Raw genomic sequence first — 19,854 nt, forward strand, 5'->3', positions numbered from 1 at the left:
GTACATGGATACATTTACGTACCTAGGCACCGTAGTTATAGTTGTATACCAGACCAACTCCTGGCACCTGTAGTGGCTTAATAATACCCGGAACTAGGATACAAGCGTCTTAGCGGAGCTCGCGTCTGGCGCGTTTCAGTCGCGCCGGGGAAATACAACGTTGCGCTGTCAAATCATCATCGACAACGTCAATCAAAAGAAAGTTGGCAACCACAAGCAGAACGAGCCAATGTTTCTGACTGCGAGACACTGCAAGTCGGGCATCCATTGACCCTGTGATCTGCCTGTCAGCCAAACATACTTTATTCTGTCTTTGGCTTCTTGACGTATTGCTTGTACTTCTTATACCCCTCGTGTTCATGCGCTTTCTGCTTCACTGTTTACTGCCTGCACAAACTTGAACATGGATAAACATACCACCTCCCGCAACGGCGGCGCTGGGGAAGAGACAAAGACAAAAAGCACACACCCATCCACAAAGCCAGTGACCAGGCCGACCGCACCAAGACTGTCGAGCAGCACCCGTCCTACCACAACATCTGCAGCCAGAGCAGCCGGCACCGGATCTTTGAGCAAGCCTCCTGCACGTCCAACTTCGAGTACTGTTCGAAGACCACCCAGTGTAGCTGCGACTCCCACAACCTCAGCGCATCAGAAGAGGCCATCGGTGAGTTCGGTGGACGACAGACCGTCGGGCGACGAGAAGAGCAGAGGTGGGATAGCCGCAAAACCCAAACGAGTTTCACTGGCATCATCGACCAGTGCGGACCGCACATCGACCCTCAAGTCTACCGCTGCAACACCCGCTCGACGTACGACAGTCACCTCCTTCACTTCGACTCGACAAAGCATAACAAGTCCGACGGGCGCCCGAAAAGTGCCATCCACTCCCAGCACGTCACGATCGACCGTCACTCCTCGATCAAGACCCTTGGTTTCTTCCGCCTCGAGAAATGTTGGCACAGGCAGCGTCGGTGAGAAGAAACGTTTGAGCACCATCCCCGCCTCGCCCGCGGTGCAGACGAAGGTCCAAGAGTCGGAGGATAACAAGGAAAATGTACAGTCTGGTGGGGAAGAGAAACAACAAAAACGCCCTGTGCGTCCTGCATTAGGGTCGCGACAATCGACCCGATCGGTCTTGATCGAACAGAAGATACGTGAGTTTGAGCTGGTCAACACCATGCTTCAGGCTGCCATGACTGCGGACGGAGCAGACGATCAGGAGCAGGAGTCTATCAACCAAGAAGCCTCAGCCACTATCGCAAAACTCAAGTCAGATCTTGCAAAAGTGCGCGAGTTTGAGCGGACTCATGGACGGTTACCCAGCGAAGCCGAGCTGGAAGAAATTCAGTCCATCAAGGAGGATGCGGAACCAAAATCTCCCGTTGAGGAAGACCCAGGACAGAAACCAAGCGCAGCAAACGCCTCTGTCACAGAATTGCAGCATGAATTGGCTCAAACCAAGACCCGAGCCGATGCACTGCAACAGGAGTTGATGGAGCTAAAGACCAAACTTGATGATGCCAACACAACTGCAGAAGAAGAGAAGCGCCGAATGCAAGAAACGATCGAAGAGGCAGAGGCTACGAAGGCGGAATATGCGGCCAAAATGGAGGAACTGAATTCACTGCACAAGGATAGGGTCCGGGAGCTTGAGTCTTCCCATCAAAAAGCGCTCGAAGATCTCAAGGAATCTCAAGAATCTACTTCAGAAACTTTGAAACAACTTGCCGAAAAGGATTCTGCGCTGGCTAAACTTCGATCCGAGCTTGGGGAAGTACGTGAGAGTACGAATGCAAGCACCACGTCCAGGCAGGCCGAAGTTGACAAACTCCTGACCGAGCTGGAACAGCTGCGTGAGACAATGGCGAAAGAACAGGCCGCTAAGGACGCCGAGATTGAAGCGCTGAAACTCGATTTGGAGTCCAAGAAGATCGAATCGGAGACTAACAGTCAAGCGGCCGCATCTCCCACACCGTCGCAACCGCAATCCCAGGAGCTTGCTGAGGCACAGCAGAAACTTGAAGCTGCCCAGGCTAGGCACCAGGCAGCAAAGGAAAAGGCAAAGTCCAAGATTGCCCGAATCCAGGAGGATTTTGACAGTAGGGTGTCAACACTGGAGTCCCAGCATAAGGAGCAGCTCGATGAGGCCAAGAAGACTTTGCAAAATGAATTTGACGAGAAGAGCGCGGCGATGGAAGCACAACATAAGAAAGAGCTCGATGAACTCTTGGACAGACCACACCAAGCGGAGAAGCAGATTGCGGACAAAGAACAAGAAATTGCTCAACTGCGCGAGGAGTCTGATAAGAGGATTGCGAGCTTGGAGGCCCAGCACAAAGAGCAAATCAGCGACCTTACAGATAGACTGGAGCAGGCAGAAAAGGCGATGAGCAGCAAGCAGAAGGAGCTCGGCCAGCAGCAGGAGGAGTACGCGAAGATCTCGGAAGAGATGGCACGCCAGAATCAGGTCATGCAAACCCTGAAGGGTCAGATCCTTGAGTTCCGAGAAAGCAAGGACGTCGAAAGCGATGCACAAACTGCGCTGATAACGAAACTACAAGAGGAAATCGAGGGATTGAGGCGCGAGAAAGCGGAACAGGCTGAGGCCGCCGCTTCCACCCTCGCAGAAGCCGAAAAGTCACAAGCAGAAAAGATCCAGGTCATTGAGGATCGACTGGCGGCTGCGCAAGAAGAGCTGCAGAACGCCCAGACGTTGCATGACAGCAAGCTCCAAGACGTTGTCAAAAAATCTGCAGAGGACCTTAGCGCTGCCAATGAAGAGCTTGAAAAGTCCAAGGAATCACTCAACGACAAGCTTCAGGCTCTAGAAACACAGCAAAAGGCCAATGATGCCGCTGCTACAAGACAGGCTGAGCATGAACAGGCTCTGTCGGAGTTGCAAAACCAGCTGGACGAAGCAAGAGTGGCTCACGAAGAAGCAGTCGCAAAGCACGACGCGCTATTGAGCCAACGCCAATCAGAGGACGAAGCATCTAAAGACGAGATCCTTGCACTGAACGCCAACCATGATCGAGAGCTGAGCGAGCTTCGGACTCAGCTGCAAACGGAGCACGAAAAAGAAGTCGCAGCGTTGAATGCAAGCCACGCCGAGCAGGTTCAACAACTGGAGCAAAAGCTTGATTCATCTCGAAAGGAATTGGCTGCGGCCAGAGAAACCCACGCTCGTCAAATCAAACAACTCGAAGAACAAATGAAGGCTTCTTTGGCGGATCTTGAAACTTTGGAGGCAGGCCATGTGGAAGAGCTCAACAAGGTCAAGGCTGAAGCAGAGCAATTGCATCAAAATGCCGCCAAAGAGGCGGAACTAAAGCACAGCGAGAAGCTGCAAGAGTTGCAGAAGCAGCTCGAAGGCGCCAGAACTGAACTCTCCGAGCTACAATCTGCTCACGCCAAAGAATTTGAGGACCTTCAAAGACAGAAAGGGCTGGACCAAGAGGGTGCGCTGGACGCCCTCAAAGAATCTCATGCCAACGCCATCAAAACCCTTGAGAAGCAACTGATAGCTGCACATGAGACAATGGAGAAGGCCAAGGCTGATCACGAGACACATCTCAAGCGGACTGAAGAAGAGTTGACAGCACGGCATGCCGAGGAGGTCGAGTCGCTTAAATCAAGCCATTTCAAACAGCTTGAAGAGGTTAAGAACCAAGCGTACTCTACCCAAGAGCAGGCTCTTGAAGAGCTACGGTCGAATTTGCTGGAGGAGAACCGTCAACTCGAAGCCCAGACGAAATCCCTCCAGGCTGATCTTGACGGGACGAGATTCCAGATTCAGAGCTTGAAAGGCATCCTGCAGTCTGTGGAGGAGGAGTCTAAAGAAAAGGACCAGGAACATGCAGCGAGTCTTGAGAAGATGGAAGAAGAATTGTCCAAGGCAGTGATGAAACTGGCCGAGCAATCTGCGCGTATGATGGACCTTCAGATGCAACATGACCAAGCTGTGGCAGAGGCAAAGAATGCTATGAGGGATGAAACACAGCAACAGTTGGAGAAGCTTCGCGCGGATCACGAAAAGGCTCTTGACGAACTTCGAAATACCTTGGAAAATGATCACAAGCAGGTGGTGGATAAGATCCATGATGAACATGCCAGATCCTTTGGAGACAGCCAAACCGCACACCAAGCTCATCTCGATAACCTTCAAAGAAAACTGAAAGAAGAATACGACAATCAGCTCGATGAAGTCATGAAGACCCTGGAGAGTCAGTGGAAGACGCAGGTGGACCAACTAGAGGAACAGAATGCAGCCGCCGGCGCCAGACTTGCCCAAGCTATGAAGGACCACGACGAAGCATTGAAATCACTCAAGTCGGAATACGACGCCACAGTTGCCGAGTTAGAGTCTCAGGTGCGGGAGGCTCGGAAGGCATCTGAGGCGGCTCTGGACACAACTGAGCTTGATGGAGTTCGACAGCAGCTTGCTGAAGCACAAAGTCAGATCAAGGGTATCGAGCAGAAGCATGCCGAGGCCATCAAGACTATTCAAGAGCGAGAGTCTGCTTTGGCTTCCATGAAAGAAGAGCTCAAATCGGCACATGAAGCAGCAGAGCATCGCCCAGATCCTTCCGAGGTAGAGGACCTCAAGAAGAAATTAGTGGACCAGCAAAACGCTTTGGAAGAGTTACAGAAAATCCACGAGCAGACGATTCGCGACCTCAAAGCAGAATACGACGCCGAACAGAAGAAAATCGTGGGCGCGCTGAATGCAGCAGAAAAAGCGGCCGAGAATAGTCAAGTGTCTGATAGCTCAAGGTTCGAGTCCATCACTGCCAGCCTCGAGGATGCGAAGAAGACTATTTCTTCGCTGCAATCCGAACTGGACGGTGCTATGCTTGAGGTGGAGACGCAACGAAGTCTGGCAGACGAGGCTCGGCAAGAAGCAGAGCAACTGAGACAGAACCAAAAGCATGCCGAGGCGATTGCCCTGCCGAGTCCGAAAGGCTCAGGCTCAGGCACATGCTCACGACGAAAGAGCCGGAGTCCCAAGCGGAAATCGATCAATCCGTTGTCACCTGGCATAGGAGGTCAAAAGTTGGGTCTTGAAGCTAGCAAATGGGCCACTGCTGAGCCGGAACCGGAGAAAGCCAAGGACAGTGCTTCGGCTGATGCAGAGGTGGCCGGTGATGCTTCTGTTTCTCATGAAGATGTCGATACGACCGCAACGGAAAATCCATCGCCAAACACCAACACGAACTCGAACTCGAACTCGAGTAATAATAAACGCAATGTCGTGGGCCAACTGGCCGGCATCCAAGAGCAGATCAAACAACTGGACGATCTTAGCGAGGACTTTCTCGAAGAGCATCAGCGCATGGCGGCCATGTTGAGCCGCGTTGATGATGGGTCGACGAAACAGAGTACGATCAAAGTTGAAGAAGAGAACGACAACGATGGTTGATCCTGTTGAGCTATTGTTGTTGCTATGGACTGTTGACTATCGGCAACTCTGCTTTCGTTGGCGACCGTGCACCGGTTGCTGTTGCAAGACGCGACCCTGCTGTCTCTGTTGGAAAGTATCTTTCTTTTCTTCTTGGCTGAACCTGGACTGCTGGGTCTTGCGCAGTAGTGGTGGTCTTGGTTTGCCGACGTATGTTGAGTTGTTGATTTGGGTTCCCCTGTCTGGGCCTCCTTGGTTCTGGTCTCTTTTGGTTCTCCTTTTCCTCTGGTTATGGATAGCGTTCATTGCCCGTTTGGCAACCGAGTTGTATTTTTTGGCCTTTCACTTCCTTGCAGCTTATTATCGTGGGTACAGCACCTTTACTTGGCTGGACTGGACTTTGAAGTATTGGATAGGTTCGCAGGTACATACCTTATGTCATAGCGTAGTAGCGTACTGTACTGTTCTTAGTACATTAGCATGAATGTCATTTCGGGCATGACCTGGTTCAGCCGTCTTTCATCTCTTGTGATGTTTTTTTTTCTTGTTCTTCTTTCGTAGATAGGTTCGGCCAAGTACTTGAATCGAAACGATGTGCTATGTTTGTCAGAAACTCATCTGTCAGAGCCAAAGAAGGTGCTTGTGTTCTGTAGTCGGAGACGATAGACAGTAGGTACTGTTTACTTGTGGTGTGATGATTTGTGGTGGTTGTACGTTGTGGTTGGGGTGTCTATGTACAATTAATTAAAATAATCAATCCACCAACTTTTTCAGGTCACCAACCACTCGCTCTGGGGATCTTCAAGCAACAACAACAATCAATTGTACTGAAACCACATTGGATGAGATAAGGTGCTTGCTCATACTGTAGTTCTAGTCCTGATTTAGTTATGGTTCTAGTTTCTCTTGTACTGGTGTGCAAATGCAAATGCAATGACAATGACAGACAAACTGGCAGAGTACAGAGTGCAGCGGTACGTTTACGGGCTTTGCGAATTGGTATGTATATACTGGGATACGAGGATTCAACTATTATTCCATCTCACCAAGACTATTAAGTAACCATTCTGGCTCGGCGTCTTCTTCGTCTGGATCGTGGGAAAGTAAAGATGTTTCAGAGCGTAGGCTTGGTGTTGACTTCGCGGCTGGGCTTCCTGCCGGACTTTCTCCTGGTGATGCATCGTCTGCTGATGTATGTTGCTGGTGCCGACTTACAGGCTGGTCTGCAGATGCAGATACAGATGCCATGTCTTTATCCGGAGACTCATGTGCATCACCATTGTCCTGGCCTTGGTTGGACTGGTTGTCGTGATCAGATTGTGCCTGTTGTGGCTGGGTTCTGGATTCAACATTGACGCCGGCGCTCACATTGTCGTCGACTTCCATTTCGTCCTCGGGAAAGAACCCGCCACCGCCGCCAGCGTCGTCGTTGTCTTCTTGGATGAAGCCTCCGCCTTGATTTGCCATCTCGGCATCATCGTCTTCGTGGATAAAACCTCCTTCCTGGTTGACTGTTTCGTGCTCGCTTTCTTCGTGGATGAATCCACCTCCCTGGTCTCCGTCCGCTGCTTCGGTACGTCCTCGTTCGACGTGGTCCGGATTCGCTGGCGCGGGCAGCTTATGTGGAGACCTGACAATGACAACGGGTTGACGCACCACTTCCGGCGGTAGTAGCTGATCTGTAGGCTTCAGGTTCAACTTCGGCAGTGCATCGTCCCAATCTGTCGTCTGATTGACATGGCCTTGCGGAGTTTCCTCTTGTTCCAGCATGAACCCACCACCGGGTTCTTCAAATCCGTCATCTTCATAAGTCGAGTCGTCGTCGTCGTCGTCGTCGTCGTTCTGAACCACCCTAGAGCCGCCTTCTTCATCTTCTCTGCTGTCACCGTACTCCCGATGCACCCGCTCACGCACCCTCAAGGCAGTAAGCCACCTCTTCCAGAGTCCTTGAATGACCTTGCTTCGTGCCTGTTCGGATTCTTCTGTAGCCTGGGATTCCAGTCCCTCAATGACATTGATCATCGCATTACACATCGTCATAGGCACAACCACGCCGTCCACCACTGCAGTGCCCTGACGACCCTTGAACACAAACCCAGTCACTGCATCGGCATAGTCGATCCCCAGAACACGAGCAGCCTCGGCGGCAAGAGGATGTCGAACATGGACAGCCCCGGCAGGGATCATCGACGGCACATACACGTCCAAATTGCCATAAGCGTTCTTGGGGATTTTGCCATCAACCACGGGCGGTGGTTCGTACAGACGTGTCTGGTACTCAGCATAGAGAGCCATTCCTTCGGTAGCTTCTTCATCGTTATCGTCGTCCATCTCTCCTGTTAGCCGCCCCCTCTTCGGCATGACTCGTTTCAGAGGCTGTTCGCCCACAACAACATCTCGGCCGCGTCGGTACCATGCATCTGCGGTTCGACAAACATGGACATCACGTCTTCGATAGACACTTTCCAGCTTTGCGTTTTTCCCCGATCCCGTGCTCACCTTGCCCACTTCATGTTTTGGATGGATGACCTCGTTCATCCTCAAGTGCCGCTCTAGAACATATACAGGATGTCCCTTAAAATCCTGCACGTTCCTGGGCATAGGCTCGCTCTCGGCGCGCTGGAGGAGACTTGCGTCTTCGATTTCGTCTCTCGATTCCGCAAACGGTTTCCGCAAATGGTCCATGACTCGAGCCCACCACTGTTCGCCGCCTTTGGTGCTTTCAACACGCTGTTTGCGCGTCTTTGCATTATACCATTGAACATAGCGTCGTGTGACATCTCTGGCGGAACCGTCGTCTTCAAAAGCAATCACGTACGACATACTGTTTAGTCGATCCGATGCAGGTGGCTCGAACCCCGTTTTTGGTTTGTTGATGGTGTTGCGGACTATTGGATCCAAGGGTATCCAAGTCGCTGTGGACGGAGAATATACCTCGACCCAGAAAATCGGGTAGGGCGATTCGACGATCCGCTTCTTCTTTGGCGTCTTGCGCTCGGGACGGGTGATCGTCGCGTTTTGTGTATAATTTTGAGGCGGAGCATGGTAATATTGCGGCTTTGGCTTTTCGGGTGTCTGACCTTTGGCCACGCCTGAAAACGGTAGGACCTGGAGAGAACACACAAGTCTCGTGTCTACAGCGACAGATCGAAGGAGAGCACAGAATAGCTGAGCACCCAGATCTCTTGATCCGGACCGAGATCTGGCAGCCACCTTGAAATCCTCAAAGTCAATGAGATCTTCGGCGTCGTCGCTCGCCGTAACAGCATCTGCATCTTCTTTCCAGTGAGCTCGCTGCATACCCCGAGCCGTGATGGTCCATAATTGTCTCCAAATAGCACAGATCTCTTCAATCCCTTTCATGAAAGAATATGATCTTTGATACTGGGGCTTCGACTCGTCCACGTGAAGTAAGGATATCACCTTGCGAGATACCAGCGGCTTCAATATGGCCTGGATTTCATCACTCTCACACCAGCGATTGCGAGCGCTCAGATGCGCCAGAAGACAGACCAGATGCGCCTTGTGCACTTCCAGGCGGATCTTTCGCTCAGCAGGTCCTACTGGCTTGCGACGCGAACCTGCACGCCTTGAAGGCTCGGGAGTTGTTTTGGAGAGGTCCAGCTCAAGCGACTTCTGCTCCGCACTTGCACCTGCGTGGTCATCATCTGCTTCTTCTCCTTCCGCTGCTTCGTCCAGGTTCACATCTTCAAATTCGACATCGGAGTCGTCCGATCCTTCGAAATCGTCAAAGACTATCTGTGGCAGTTTCGGCGCAGTGTCCTCTAAAGAGGCTTTATCTGGCTGCTCCTCTTCTGTTGCAACCTCGGAAGTCCCGAAGAGATCAAAGTCTAGTTCGATTTTGGAGGAAGGCTCCTCGCTGACCTTTCGTCGCTTGGGGGACCTCAAGTTCGAAGACGGGTCTTGTTCCTCCGCGACCACTTCCGCCAGCATCTCATCATACACGCTTGGAATGCCATCGTCAAGACGTTCCCGCCGACGCGCCGAACGACGCGTAGGTCGGGTTGCGCTGCGTGCTAGCAGACTCTTTTTCGGCGGCATTTGATTTGTAACCCCCTGTGGTTCCTCGCGTCAATCATGGCTTATGTTGACTTGTACATCTGGGTCGCCACGACCGGGCCTACACTCCTCAACCCAAACCGAAAGACACGAGACTGTTGTTTCTATTCCATGCACGATGTGTGAAGAATGTCACATGTGCACGACCCTTGGTCATTCAGTATTGTAAATATCTTGTACGATGTTAGTCAGATGGGAGCCTAACAAGCGCGAACTTCTGGCGTTCATAAGCAGTCAATGATATAGTGGGGCCCATGGAATTCACGTGACGCACAGTTTAGCCTGGACTCTGCCGCAGCTCAAACGAACTGTCCAAAAGACCAAAAAATGGTCGACAGAAGCAAAAAAGATATCACCGCGACCATAAAGAAAGGACAGCGCGATATGCAAAAAGACAAAAAGAAGGGCTGAACTGGGAATTGAACTGATTTGATGTTAGAATGGATGTTGATTACGCTTTGTGATGTGATTGATACATACCCCAGGACCTCTTACATTCAAGCTATTAGACCCAAAGCAAGAATTCTACCTCTGAACTATTCAGCCGGAACTGATGAGTTGTTTTCCAACTCAGAGACGAATGTGACATAAATTTTGATCCTTTTATCTCTTGTAACTGAAATTTTGGCGCGCCCCACATTCCGGCTAGACTTGCCCATCACGTGCCGTCGCGCTCCCCGGCAGAAAGTTGCGGCGAGATGTTCAAGAAATTATTTGTCTCGCCGCAAAAAGTTCGCGCCTACGAACTTGGACAATAGTACCAAGTCAACCACGCACACGCACCCACCATGAAGAACATCAGACAGCGAGTGCGCGACTTGGAGCTGAAAAGGGCGAAAGGTATGGGATCAAATCTTATGGTCAAGTTTCACCATCTAACAGTTCATGACAGACTTCGACCCCGAAGATGATGCCGTTCCCTCCGCCAGCGACGCCGAGTCGGAGAACGATGAAGACCTGAAAGACAATGCTGGTCGTGAACACTACGAAGCTGTCGGAAAAAGCAAGCTACGAAAGCCGGAACAGCCAGCACTGGGCGCGAAGTACGGAGGTGTGGCCGCTAGCCGCGATGAATTGAACGGCCAAGACGAGGAAGATGAAGACCCTTTTGCTCCTGTGGAGGAATCCGACGATGAAGATCCCTTTGCTGCACGGAACGGAGTGGCCTCGAGCGATTCGGAAGCCGAAAATGGCCTGGCAGCAAGTCAGGATGGAGACGAGAGCGAAGAGATTGACAGCGACGAAGCCCTCGGTGAGAGCGATGTGGAAAAGTTCAAAAACTTCAAGTTCCGCGGGAGCAAGAAGAACCGCATAGCAGACGGTGTATCGGACGCACCTTCAGACGAGGACGATGATTCGGGGGGCACGGGCACGACGGACGGGTCCGACATTGACATGGAAGATGACGATTTGGACATTACAGACGAGGACGACGATGCCGGCTCATCGGCATCATCAGCTACAAGCAAGAGTTCATCACGCTTGAAAGCAGGCGCATCCAAATCCAAATCCGCATCGCACAACCCAGATCGCGAAGAACTCAAACGACTCGCCTTCTCATCCACATCCACAGCCGGTCTGGCGTCCGCCCTGTCCGCTGGAGCCAAGGCAGACATCCAGAAAGGACGAGCCGTGAAACAGCAACGCCAGACATTCGATCGACTCCTCGACGCTCGAATCAAGCTACAAAAGGGCATCAGTGCAACCAACGATCTTGCCCCCTCTCTCTCGGACGAACAAGTACAACAGGCCGCCCGACAAGCCGAAGACGCTGCCCTTGCACTGTGGTCGACGATCGATTCTATTCGCTGCACCGTACTATCCCACAGCAGCGACACCAACACGTCGACCAAGGAATCCTCTTCCTCTTCTCTTAAACGCAAAAGGCCGCTCCAAGCGACGCGCTCAACCTCCCTCGCCGAAATGTGGCAACACACCACCGACCTCGAAGACACCGCACGCTCTATGCGCCGCCAAATTCTGGATCGATGGCACGCCAAAACTCAACCGGTTCTCGACACCGCACCGCGTTCAAAACTGCTACAACCACAGTCCTCCGCTGGTGCCCGATCCCGTCTTACTGACGTTCTAGACACGTATTTGGCGACTGAATCGGCGAAACTTATTACGCAGAGTTGGACCAACGCTGGCGGTGATGCTAGTCATGGTTCAGGTCTAGGAACCTACGACGACAGCAGCTTCTACCAATCCCTCCTCCGCGACCTGATCGCCTCACGCACCGCGGCTGCTTCTACAGCTGCTGCTGGTGTCGCCGCAGATGGAACCACAATTCCACTTCTCCCACCGAAACTTCACCCGTCCGGAAGCCGACACAAAAAAGTCGACACAAAGGCTTCCAAGGGCCGGAAAGTGCGGTACACGGTGCATGAAAAGCTGGAGAATTTCATGGCTCCCGAAGACCGTAATACGTGGGAAGATGCGGCCAGGACGGAGTTTTTCGCTAGTTTGTTGGGGAATGCTGCTGGGAAAGTGTTGAATGAGCAGGAAGAAGATGAAGATGGAGAAGAGCAAGAAGATGCAGATGGAGATGGAGTGGTTGAGGGGACTACGACTGGCGAGGCTGCTGCGCTGAGATTGTTCAGAAACTGAGAGAAGAATAATAGCACAGCTGGTCGAACTACCATTAAATGGAAAAGGACGACATGCTTCGACTAGGACTTCGAAGAGGACAGTATACTAATAGTTCTACCAGTAGTTACTGTACTATTCTGCCACCGAAGGAATAAATCTTGCATGTATGAGGTACAGAAGTTCAGACCATGAGAGCTGGATGGAAGAACACTTCCTTGGTATCGAGTTCATGATCGTTCCCCCTAAGCTCGATGATCCACCAACACTGCCGCACACCTCATAAGGATAAGGATAAGCTTCTATCCCTCTACCGCTATCTCTGTGCTTGTGCATCCGCTTCCGTGCATCAGTTACCATTGACACCAAGCTGCAGGTTACTCAGACAAAAGGGTCCTAATAATCAATACCTAAGGAATGGAGGATATCGATGAATCATCCGGCCACAAGAGAACGTCGGACCGGCACTCCCTTCTCTCGATCTGAGCTGGTCTGCTCTGGCGGTAAAGAGACGACAATATCACTTTCTCCTCGTATACCCAGGAACCTGATACGGCTTTGGAATAAACCACTCAGGCAAAATCCCCTTCTCATGCTGTCGATGGATATAATATGCCGTGACGTGTCCGTTCTGCGTAAAGTTCGATTGTGTTTCATTGTCGAACCCGGGGATGGGCGAATACTCCCTTTGCAGCGGAGTAGGCTGTGGCGACGATGGTATGTCCGATATGGATAGGGATATGGACTGCTGTGATGGACGGACGCTCGGCGACTCGGTGTCATTATCGATGTCGTTGTCGTCATTGACATGGACTTCCCGATCACGATCATTCCTACCACCGTCCTCTTTGTCGTTGATGTGTGTTGCTCTAGTGTCTTCATCTCCCATTTCCACTTCCCGCGCCTTTCGTCCAGAGGACCCCAAAGTCCTTGTCTTTCGTCGTTGAACTGGAGTGGCGGCGGCAGCAGCAGCAGCAGCAGCAGCAGTAGCAGTTGTATCCTTGTCCTCGATCTCAATTTCACGATAAGCACCGAGTCCAACACGGTCAGAACGCGAGGGAAGAGTGCTTGGAGGGTCAAGATCCAGATCGCCTTCTTCATCTTCATCCTCATGATCCACAGACTCATTGTTAAATGCTTCATCCAGGCCCAATTCAATCTTCACTTGTGACTGGCTTGGTTGGCTCCCGGCATACTGAGGCAGCTGACTCATCGAGACCTGGCAGGAACTCGAATCCTTGATGGTGATCTTATCCGCCTTGTCGTCCTCACTACTTGATCCTAGTCCCCCTGCTTGTTGCGGAGGGTAGGATGACATGTTCAGGTATCCCTGCGTTGCTTCCTGGGTTGACATCTGGGACGGATGGGGCAGAGACGCAGGAAAAACAGACTTTGGGGTCGCTGTTTTGCTGCTAGAAGGAAGAGTTGGTGAAGATGGGCGCAGCGGGACAATGTCATTTAGCGGCACTTTTGTCGTCGAGACATGGGTGCTTGACCGATGAAGTAGAGCTGGTCTGGGAAATGCAACCTCATCCGCCTCATCTTCGCTGTCCAGCACCACTTTTGCCGGACTTCTTGTAGTGGAAGACCCTACCAAGCGAGGCAATGGCATGGGTGTTTGCGGAGGGTTGGGAATATCGGCTTGGGATGACACCGGAGCTGCGAGTGATGTTGATGGTATCCCTGAAGAGGGTGGGGGAACATGATGATGTGGATCCTCTGCACTGTCATCCACATGGCTTGGAAGAAGCGGAGGAGACGAGATACGATGGACCACATCGACGTTGAATTGCGTGTCATTCGCAATCGGTGAACCAAGATCGTCATCGTCGACTTCAACATTCATGTCCTCATCTCGGTCGGGATGACCAGTTCGATCGCCCAACAGTTGGGAAGGTTCTACAGTAGCCGGAAGGTCCCTTTCAGTCTGTATCCTCGCAGGTCTCGGAGTCACCGCGAAATCGCGCACAATCGGGTCTGATGCCGTATTTCCTTCGAAAGGAGCTTGATCCTCCGCCGTGTCTTCACATTCTTGCCTCTCCGTGGGCGGCTTCGCACCAACAAGATCGCTCAGCTCCGGAAGGCTATCTTCGCTTTCGATATCAGGAGGACTCGATTTGACCGTCTGAACCTGACTGGTTGCTGGTATCTCTGCCTCTCCAAACGATACAGCGACCTGTTCTGTGTCGTGTGTCTGTACGGTGGCATTTTTTGAGTGTTTGCTCGCCTGGTGAGGCGATGAAGACGAAGGGATCGACCAGAGATTTGCTTGTGAATCCGCAACGCGTGATTGACCCCTTTTGGGCAGTTTCAAGGTGATAATTCTACTCTTCAGCCGCTTAGTACGCCGGCCAGCTTTGAAGGGAGACCGCTTCAAGACAGGTGCGATGGGGATATTCACCGACCGCTCTGCAAGAGGTGTTCTTTGCGACAGCGCAGGCAGTTCGGTCGATTTCTTTTGTGTCCTTCGTGTGCTTGGAGGTAAACTCTCCGGAGACTGACTAGACAATATAATTGCCCTGTTCCTCTTGGGTGTTTGTGGTAGTAAGGTTTGGCAATATTTCATTGGCGAAGCACTTTCCAGGTCAATCACGTCGTCGTCAACTGAATCCTTTATCTCCAAGGGAATTGGCAACTTGTTTTTCGTCTCTTTTCCGGGTTTCTTCGGGGTCGCAACACCCAATGCTTCTTCGAAATAGGCCAGATTCTGAACCGGGTCAGAGAACACTTCATTCTTCGTAGCCAGTCGCTTAGAGCTACGTCGTGGCGGACTGGACGGCACATCATTGCTGACTTCGGACTTTCTTTTCCTTGTGCTAGGCTTGTAGTCCTGAGACTCATTGTGCAATGGCGCCTTCCTCCTCCTGGACAACGGCTTCGCCGTGCTCGGGGTTCCAGTTCCCTTACGGTTTCGCGGCTTCCTTGGGCTGTCATAGGTTCCATCGAGTTGTGGAGGAAGTGTAGTTCCCTGTTCTACTGGTTCAAGCATTGTATCGTCAAAAGCCGCGTCGTCGGGAGGCGGGAAGCTCAAGAAATCCATCTGGGTTAGAGTCGTGTTGCGCTTCAGCGGTGCGCGACGAGTTTTGGTTGCAGGTGTTCTGCGCCGCTCTGCAGCATGTTCACGTTCAGGTTGTTTGTCCTCTTCCTCAAAGCTCGTAGGCGGAGTCAACCATTGTGCTTGGGTCAGGGTTCGTTGACTGTCGCTGGCTCGACGACTGCGGTTGGATTCGCCCTTGATGTCATTGACTCGCGGTCGTTTGCGTGGTGCCGGCGTCAATGACTTGGTTTTCCTTTTAGTCCTAGTGATTGTCCATGCCGGGGTCGACATGGTTCAATCTACGGCAGCGAGGCCGGTGCTCGAGCGAAGCCAGCGGAGTGAATGAGTATAATTGTAGGCAACAGAGGTAGTACTGTACTTTAGCGTACAGTGATAGTACATTGGTGCGTTCCACTCGCTTCCTGCCGTCGCGGGGCACGTGTACCGCGTCAAGACGCGTCTACACGTGATTCAGCCTCGACTCCCAACGAAGTGGAGGCAGCCTTGTTCAGCCTTGTCATTCAAGTCTACGAAACAGAGAGATGATATGGTCTTATTCCCTACAATTTGGAGTTCAATTCTGCTTTTCAACACAGTATGTACAAATAATTAACACTATAATAGCCATATTTGACCTTGCTAATGGCACAACGCCTTTTCCTGAAGTAATGCCGTTGGGATATCATATCTTTCCTGCGCCCAAATCATGCTGCTGACAAAATCGTGAAACATGGTCAATCATACAAGACGCTACCGTCGTATATGACGATGCGTATAACCGTCTCCCAGCCCTCGCTTTATCTTGGACTCAAGATACTGCTTCTCCGGGGAGTCGGCCCGACGAACAACGTCTCTGGAAGGTGGATCGAGTAACTCGCTAAGATACGCACGGCGCCGGAGTCCAGATTCGGCAGAGGTATGCACACGAGCCGTGTCATTACCCTGCCAAGCGGCAAGGCTGGTACACTCGTCCTTGAAGGCGGTAGAGTTGGCGTAAGGCAGTATGTCTGCGGGCCTCTCGGTGAACTGAAGTGCGAGGCCGCCATCGACGTGCCAGACAATATGGCAATGCATCAACCATGCACCAGGGTTGTCCGTTTCGAAACCGATAACTGTATAACCGGCCGGGTGCCCAGGTCCGGCCGAACCAACCAGCATGGCCGTGTCGCGGCGGGTTGGGTTCTTGAAGTTCAGTGTTGACACCAAGCTCGGCGTCCAGGTGACGGTTCCTTGACCCAACAAGCTGAAATCATGACCGTGCAAATGCATTGGATGTGACGCATAGAATTGGTTCTGGATAATGAAATAGACCCATTGATTGGCCACGTTCAGCGTGATGGCATTCGAAATAAGCGAGCTATTCCTGTTCTCGGCGATCGTCTCAAGAGTCGGTTGTGTATAGTTGACGTGGATGGCACCGTTGTTGATGTACCAACGAACCACGTTGCCGTCATCGCTGGTTTCTACCCGCGCGACAGTTCCAGCGGGCAGCGTGGAGGCCGTAGCTGCGAACGCATCCGCAGACCCTGCTGGCTTCTCGAGGTACGGCACTAAGGAGGCGATGGGTTCGTCCTCGCAAATGGCGAAGTCGGACGCTGTCTTGTTGCCATAGGTTGACGTTGGCAGAGTGGCCTCCGCACCCTCGTAGAGTATGATGCCATTGGCGTTGCCGAGACCGCTGTTGCCACAGCCACTGGGGCAGCCAGTCTGAGTGATAGCTCGCAAAAAGTATCCTGCAACCGGTTGGTTCATCTCGACGATGACATCGTATCGTTGCCCGATGCCGATGTGTAGCCATTCGGTCGTATATGGGACGATTGGCACGTAGTCGGCAGCAATCACTGTCATAACATGGTTGTCGAAGTGTACCGTGTACATGTTCTGCACACCGGAGTTGATGAAGCGGAACAGATGCTTTTTGCCCGGTTGGACGGACCACATAGCGTGCTGGCCGGCAGAGAGATCGGGAAGTGTGTTTTTGCCATTCAGCAAGTAATTAACCGTCTCAGTCGGACCAGTGTGGGCGATCCGCTCATTCATTTGGGCTGCGGTGATTTGGAAGGTGTCGTCGATCATGACAGTACCCATGTCAATGTCGTAGTTGGCAGTGGCAGGACCGTGAACAATCATAGGTCCACGAATTCCATCCCCATACTGGGTCATGGCGTGTGAATGATACCATCCAGTGCCGTATTGATTGAGTTTCATAGTATATGTGCGAGAGGTGCCAGGAGCAATACCACATTCGGTGACTCCTGGTACACCATCCTGGTCGTTGGTTCCCTTCTGCGTGATACCTTCAACACACGTTAGCTGGGTACAGCGAAATGACCGAGAGAGATGCTTACCATGCCAGTGAATGGAGGTCGCGTTGTTCTGCAACTGGTTGTGGACCGTAACTTTCAGGATGTCGCCCCAATTACACTCGATCAGCGGCCCTGGGACCTGGCCGTTGATGGCAAAGACCATTTTGGGTCCGCTTCCATCAAAGTCCATGGTGGTGTTCGTGATGGTCAGTTCATACGAGCAAGTTTGGCCGGTCGAGTATTCAGCTGCGTAATAATCGGTGCTGATACTGCGCCCATCGCACCACTTGCTCCGGTCAGCTGCGGTGTTGCAAGAACCGCCTTCGTCGCCCGTCTGGGGAGCGGTGACATTGGAGGACGAAGAGCCAGGAACTGCCAAAGAGCCATTGACCGGGGAATCGGTGTAGGTCGGCGCCGGAAGCGAAGAGGTTGCCGCTGTAGGAGCCACACCCGTGTAGGTAAACACTTCAGCGTTGGTGCCGAGAGTGCTCAAGTCACCAGACTGCGTGTTCGCGTCAACGATAGCTTTCGTTATGGTGGTCGTGGCAACAGTAGCTTCCGTCAGAGCGGTTACGGTGGTTATAGGTTCTGATAAAGACTGGCTGATCGCGTCAACGGTAGCTACCGTCAGAGTGGCTGTGGTCCCTGATGAAGACTCGTTGGCTTGCTCCGCGTCAACCGTGGTGGCAGTTGTCTCTGCGGGCGCCGGTGTGCTGTCGCCCGTCACGCTGACGGCTGTATCTGAGGGCGAAGAAGTACTATCACCTCCCTGAACGGTTATCGTGGTGGTTGCGCAAACTGTTGGCTCAGCAGTGACGGTCGACCAGTAGATCGTAGTGGCTTCCTTGAAGATGGTCTCGGTAATTGTAGTCGTCGTTGTCACGGTATTGACACAACCAGCCGAAGCAGAATGGGCCAACACATTGCTCGCCAGCCCCAAGGTTAATAAACCGAACGTCTTTGCGAACCTCATGCTGGCATGCTAGGAAAGTCGGTAGGTATTAGTTGAAGGGAGCGCTTCAGCTGATGACCAGAGAAAAGACTGGCGTGGCTCGGTTTTCAGTTGTCCGCCCTGAACAACGTAACGAGAGACTTGTTAGAAGCTGCTTGAATTGTGCTTTCTGGAGGCCAACGGCCAGGCGAGTTGGTAGAAGGATAGTTGAACAAGGACTGCAGCAAGGCAGGCCAGGGGCCATTGTATACCTTGCCCACAGCCTTTTTGAAAAAGCCAGCCATGTACAAACCCCTTTTGACCAAAGACACCCGGCGCAAGGCCACAATGAGGCTAGCACCAATGGTTCTACCATGCTGATTGGCGGCGGCACTCCTGTCAGGCTCAGAAGGGAGCTCAGGAGCATAACGGTCGGACCTTCAAGTGGAAAAGCCACCAGTTTGGCGTCCGACGAGGCCATTGCCCGCCACGCATCTTGTCTGCAAGGTCTCGAACCCAGACCTGCGATGGCGTTAGGAACTGGTGGCGGGCGTTTAGTTTGACAGTTTGACAGCTTTGGTACCTGACTAAGGGCGTGACCTAAGAGCGACAACCGCTATCAAATTGCCCTGTTTGATAGCTGATTCAAAGTGTTTAGAGCTCCTTACTCTGTGCCCTATGCTGGGTGTGTCGAGCTCATCGTTCTCACCTGCAAGAGGAAGAACATCAGGTAGTGGTAGTGGGCTCTGTATCTTCAGACAAAAATCGTCCTGGTTCTACGCGGGTCCCAAGCCGATTGACAGGCTGTCAAAGATAGACCGTAGAAGGGGGTTGGAAGGGAGGCCCAAGCGTACTTTAGGAGGCTTCTCAAGCCTAAGGTGCCCACACCACTTGACCTTCCAAGTCGACATCGCGTACTCCACCAAAGCGCTGGCATACACGCGACATCGCACCTCCAAGTGCAAAAGGTGCTAGAGATGTGTGTGCTGCGCTCAGGATAGACGACGTCCGCGATGACTTGGGTAGAATCGATAAGGCGATCTCAACGTTGAACCGACAACGATGTCTCGATCTCGGCTTCGTGCTCCTGTTCTAGCCCGAGACGAACAAGCCCTGGAGATCTCTGCAAGTGTCAGTGTTTCGGTGTTCAGGGGTTTCACCGTGCCATGTTCGCGATTTCCTCCACACGACCCGAAGTTCGCGTCCTTACGCAGCTGAGAAGCTTGCGAAGATATTTTTGCAGTGGAGTGGCTCATGGCCTTTGCTTCGTGCAAGCGCATCCCCCACATTTCCTCGCTTTTTGATATCAATAGAGTTTCGACGCGGTAGTGCAGGTCGGCGTTCTCGATCTCCCTGTCAGTCAACAACCTCATCTCGCCTACCTAGCCTGCTCGTGGTCGTGCACACCGTGCGTAGGTCACACGCGTGTAGGAAAGGAGATTTCAAGTCGCCAGTAGGATGGTTTGGCATCTTCTCCCGGGTGTTATGTCAAAGCCTTAGGCTAAACCTA

General features: G+C 52.3%; 5 protein-coding genes across 5 annotated transcripts; 2 read left to right on the forward strand and 3 right to left on the reverse strand.

Annotated features, from left to right (window-relative positions):
• Positions 1–126: 126 nt before the first annotated feature.
• HMPREF1120_08112 (uncharacterized protein) lies at positions 127–5,923 on the forward strand. The gene has a single exon (XM_009162353.1). The coding sequence runs from the start codon at positions 404–406 to the stop codon at positions 5,420–5,422; it is 5,019 nt and encodes a 1,672-aa protein (XP_009160601.1). The 5' UTR covers positions 127–403; the 3' UTR covers positions 5,423–5,923.
• On the reverse strand, positions 4,743–10,048 carry HMPREF1120_08113 (xeroderma pigmentosum group C-complementing protein). Its single transcript, XM_009162354.1, has 3 exons — positions 9,962–10,048; positions 5,834–9,905; positions 4,743–5,757 (listed from the first exon to the last, which is right to left on the reverse strand). Exon 2 carries the CDS (start codon positions 9,461–9,463, stop codon positions 6,434–6,436), a length of 3,030 nt encoding a protein of 1,009 aa, XP_009160602.1. The 5' UTR covers positions 9,464–9,905; positions 9,962–10,048; the 3' UTR covers positions 4,743–5,757; positions 5,834–6,433.
• A 160-nt stretch (positions 10,049–10,208) lies between these two features.
• On the forward strand, positions 10,209–12,377 carry HMPREF1120_08114 (uncharacterized protein). Its single transcript, XM_009162355.1, has 2 exons — positions 10,209–10,321; positions 10,374–12,377. Exons 1-2 carry the CDS (start codon positions 10,270–10,272, stop codon positions 12,089–12,091), a joined length of 1,770 nt encoding a protein of 589 aa, XP_009160603.1. The 5' UTR covers positions 10,209–10,269; the 3' UTR covers positions 12,092–12,377.
• HMPREF1120_08115 (uncharacterized protein) lies at positions 12,156–15,493 on the reverse strand. Its single transcript, XM_009162356.1, has one exon. The coding sequence runs from the start codon at positions 15,396–15,398 to the stop codon at positions 12,591–12,593; it is 2,808 nt and encodes a 935-aa protein (XP_009160604.1). The 5' UTR covers positions 15,399–15,493; the 3' UTR covers positions 12,156–12,590.
• A 133-nt stretch (positions 15,494–15,626) lies between these two features.
• Positions 15,627–19,854, reverse strand: HMPREF1120_08116 (uncharacterized protein). Its single transcript, XM_009162357.1, has 3 exons — positions 18,928–19,854; positions 17,456–18,866; positions 15,627–17,404 (listed from the first exon to the last, which is right to left on the reverse strand). The coding sequence occupies exons 2-3, from the start codon at positions 18,384–18,386 to the stop codon at positions 15,858–15,860; spliced, it is 2,478 nt and encodes an 825-aa protein (XP_009160605.1). The 5' UTR covers positions 18,387–18,866; positions 18,928–19,854; the 3' UTR covers positions 15,627–15,857.

The sequence above is a fragment of the Exophiala dermatitidis genome, assembly GCF_000230625.1.
Source record: "Exophiala dermatitidis NIH/UT8656 unplaced genomic scaffold supercont1.7, whole genome shotgun sequence".
NCBI classification, from domain to species: domain Eukaryota; kingdom Fungi; phylum Ascomycota; class Eurotiomycetes; order Chaetothyriales; family Herpotrichiellaceae; genus Exophiala; species Exophiala dermatitidis.

What these genes read in the sequence shown, in the direction of transcription:
- HMPREF1120_08112 (XM_009162353.1), top strand. Translation starts at nt 404, where the DNA reads ATGGATAAACATACCACCTCCCGCAACGGCGGCGCTGGGGAAGAGACA.
- HMPREF1120_08113 (XM_009162354.1), bottom strand. Translation starts at nt 9,463, where the DNA reads ATGCCGCCGAAAAAGAGTCTGCTAGCACGCAGCGCAACCCGACCTACG.
- HMPREF1120_08114 (XM_009162355.1), top strand. Translation starts at nt 10,270, where the DNA reads ATGAAGAACATCAGACAGCGAGTGCGCGACTTGGAGCTGAAAAGGGCG. An exon ending in GGAGCTGAAAAGGGCGAAAG is followed by an intron (nt 10,322 to 10,373) that starts GTATGGGATCAA and finishes AGTTCATGACAG; the next exon opens with ACTTCGACCCCGAAGATGAT.
- HMPREF1120_08115 (XM_009162356.1), bottom strand. Translation starts at nt 15,398, where the DNA reads ATGTCGACCCCGGCATGGACAATCACTAGGACTAAAAGGAAAACCAAG.
- HMPREF1120_08116 (XM_009162357.1), bottom strand. Translation starts at nt 18,386, where the DNA reads ATGAGGTTCGCAAAGACGTTCGGTTTATTAACCTTGGGGCTGGCGAGC. An exon ending in GACCTCCATTCACTGGCATG is followed by an intron (nt 17,405 to 17,455) that starts GTAAGCATCTCT and finishes CGTGTGTTGAAG; the next exon opens with GTATCACGCAGAAGGGAACC.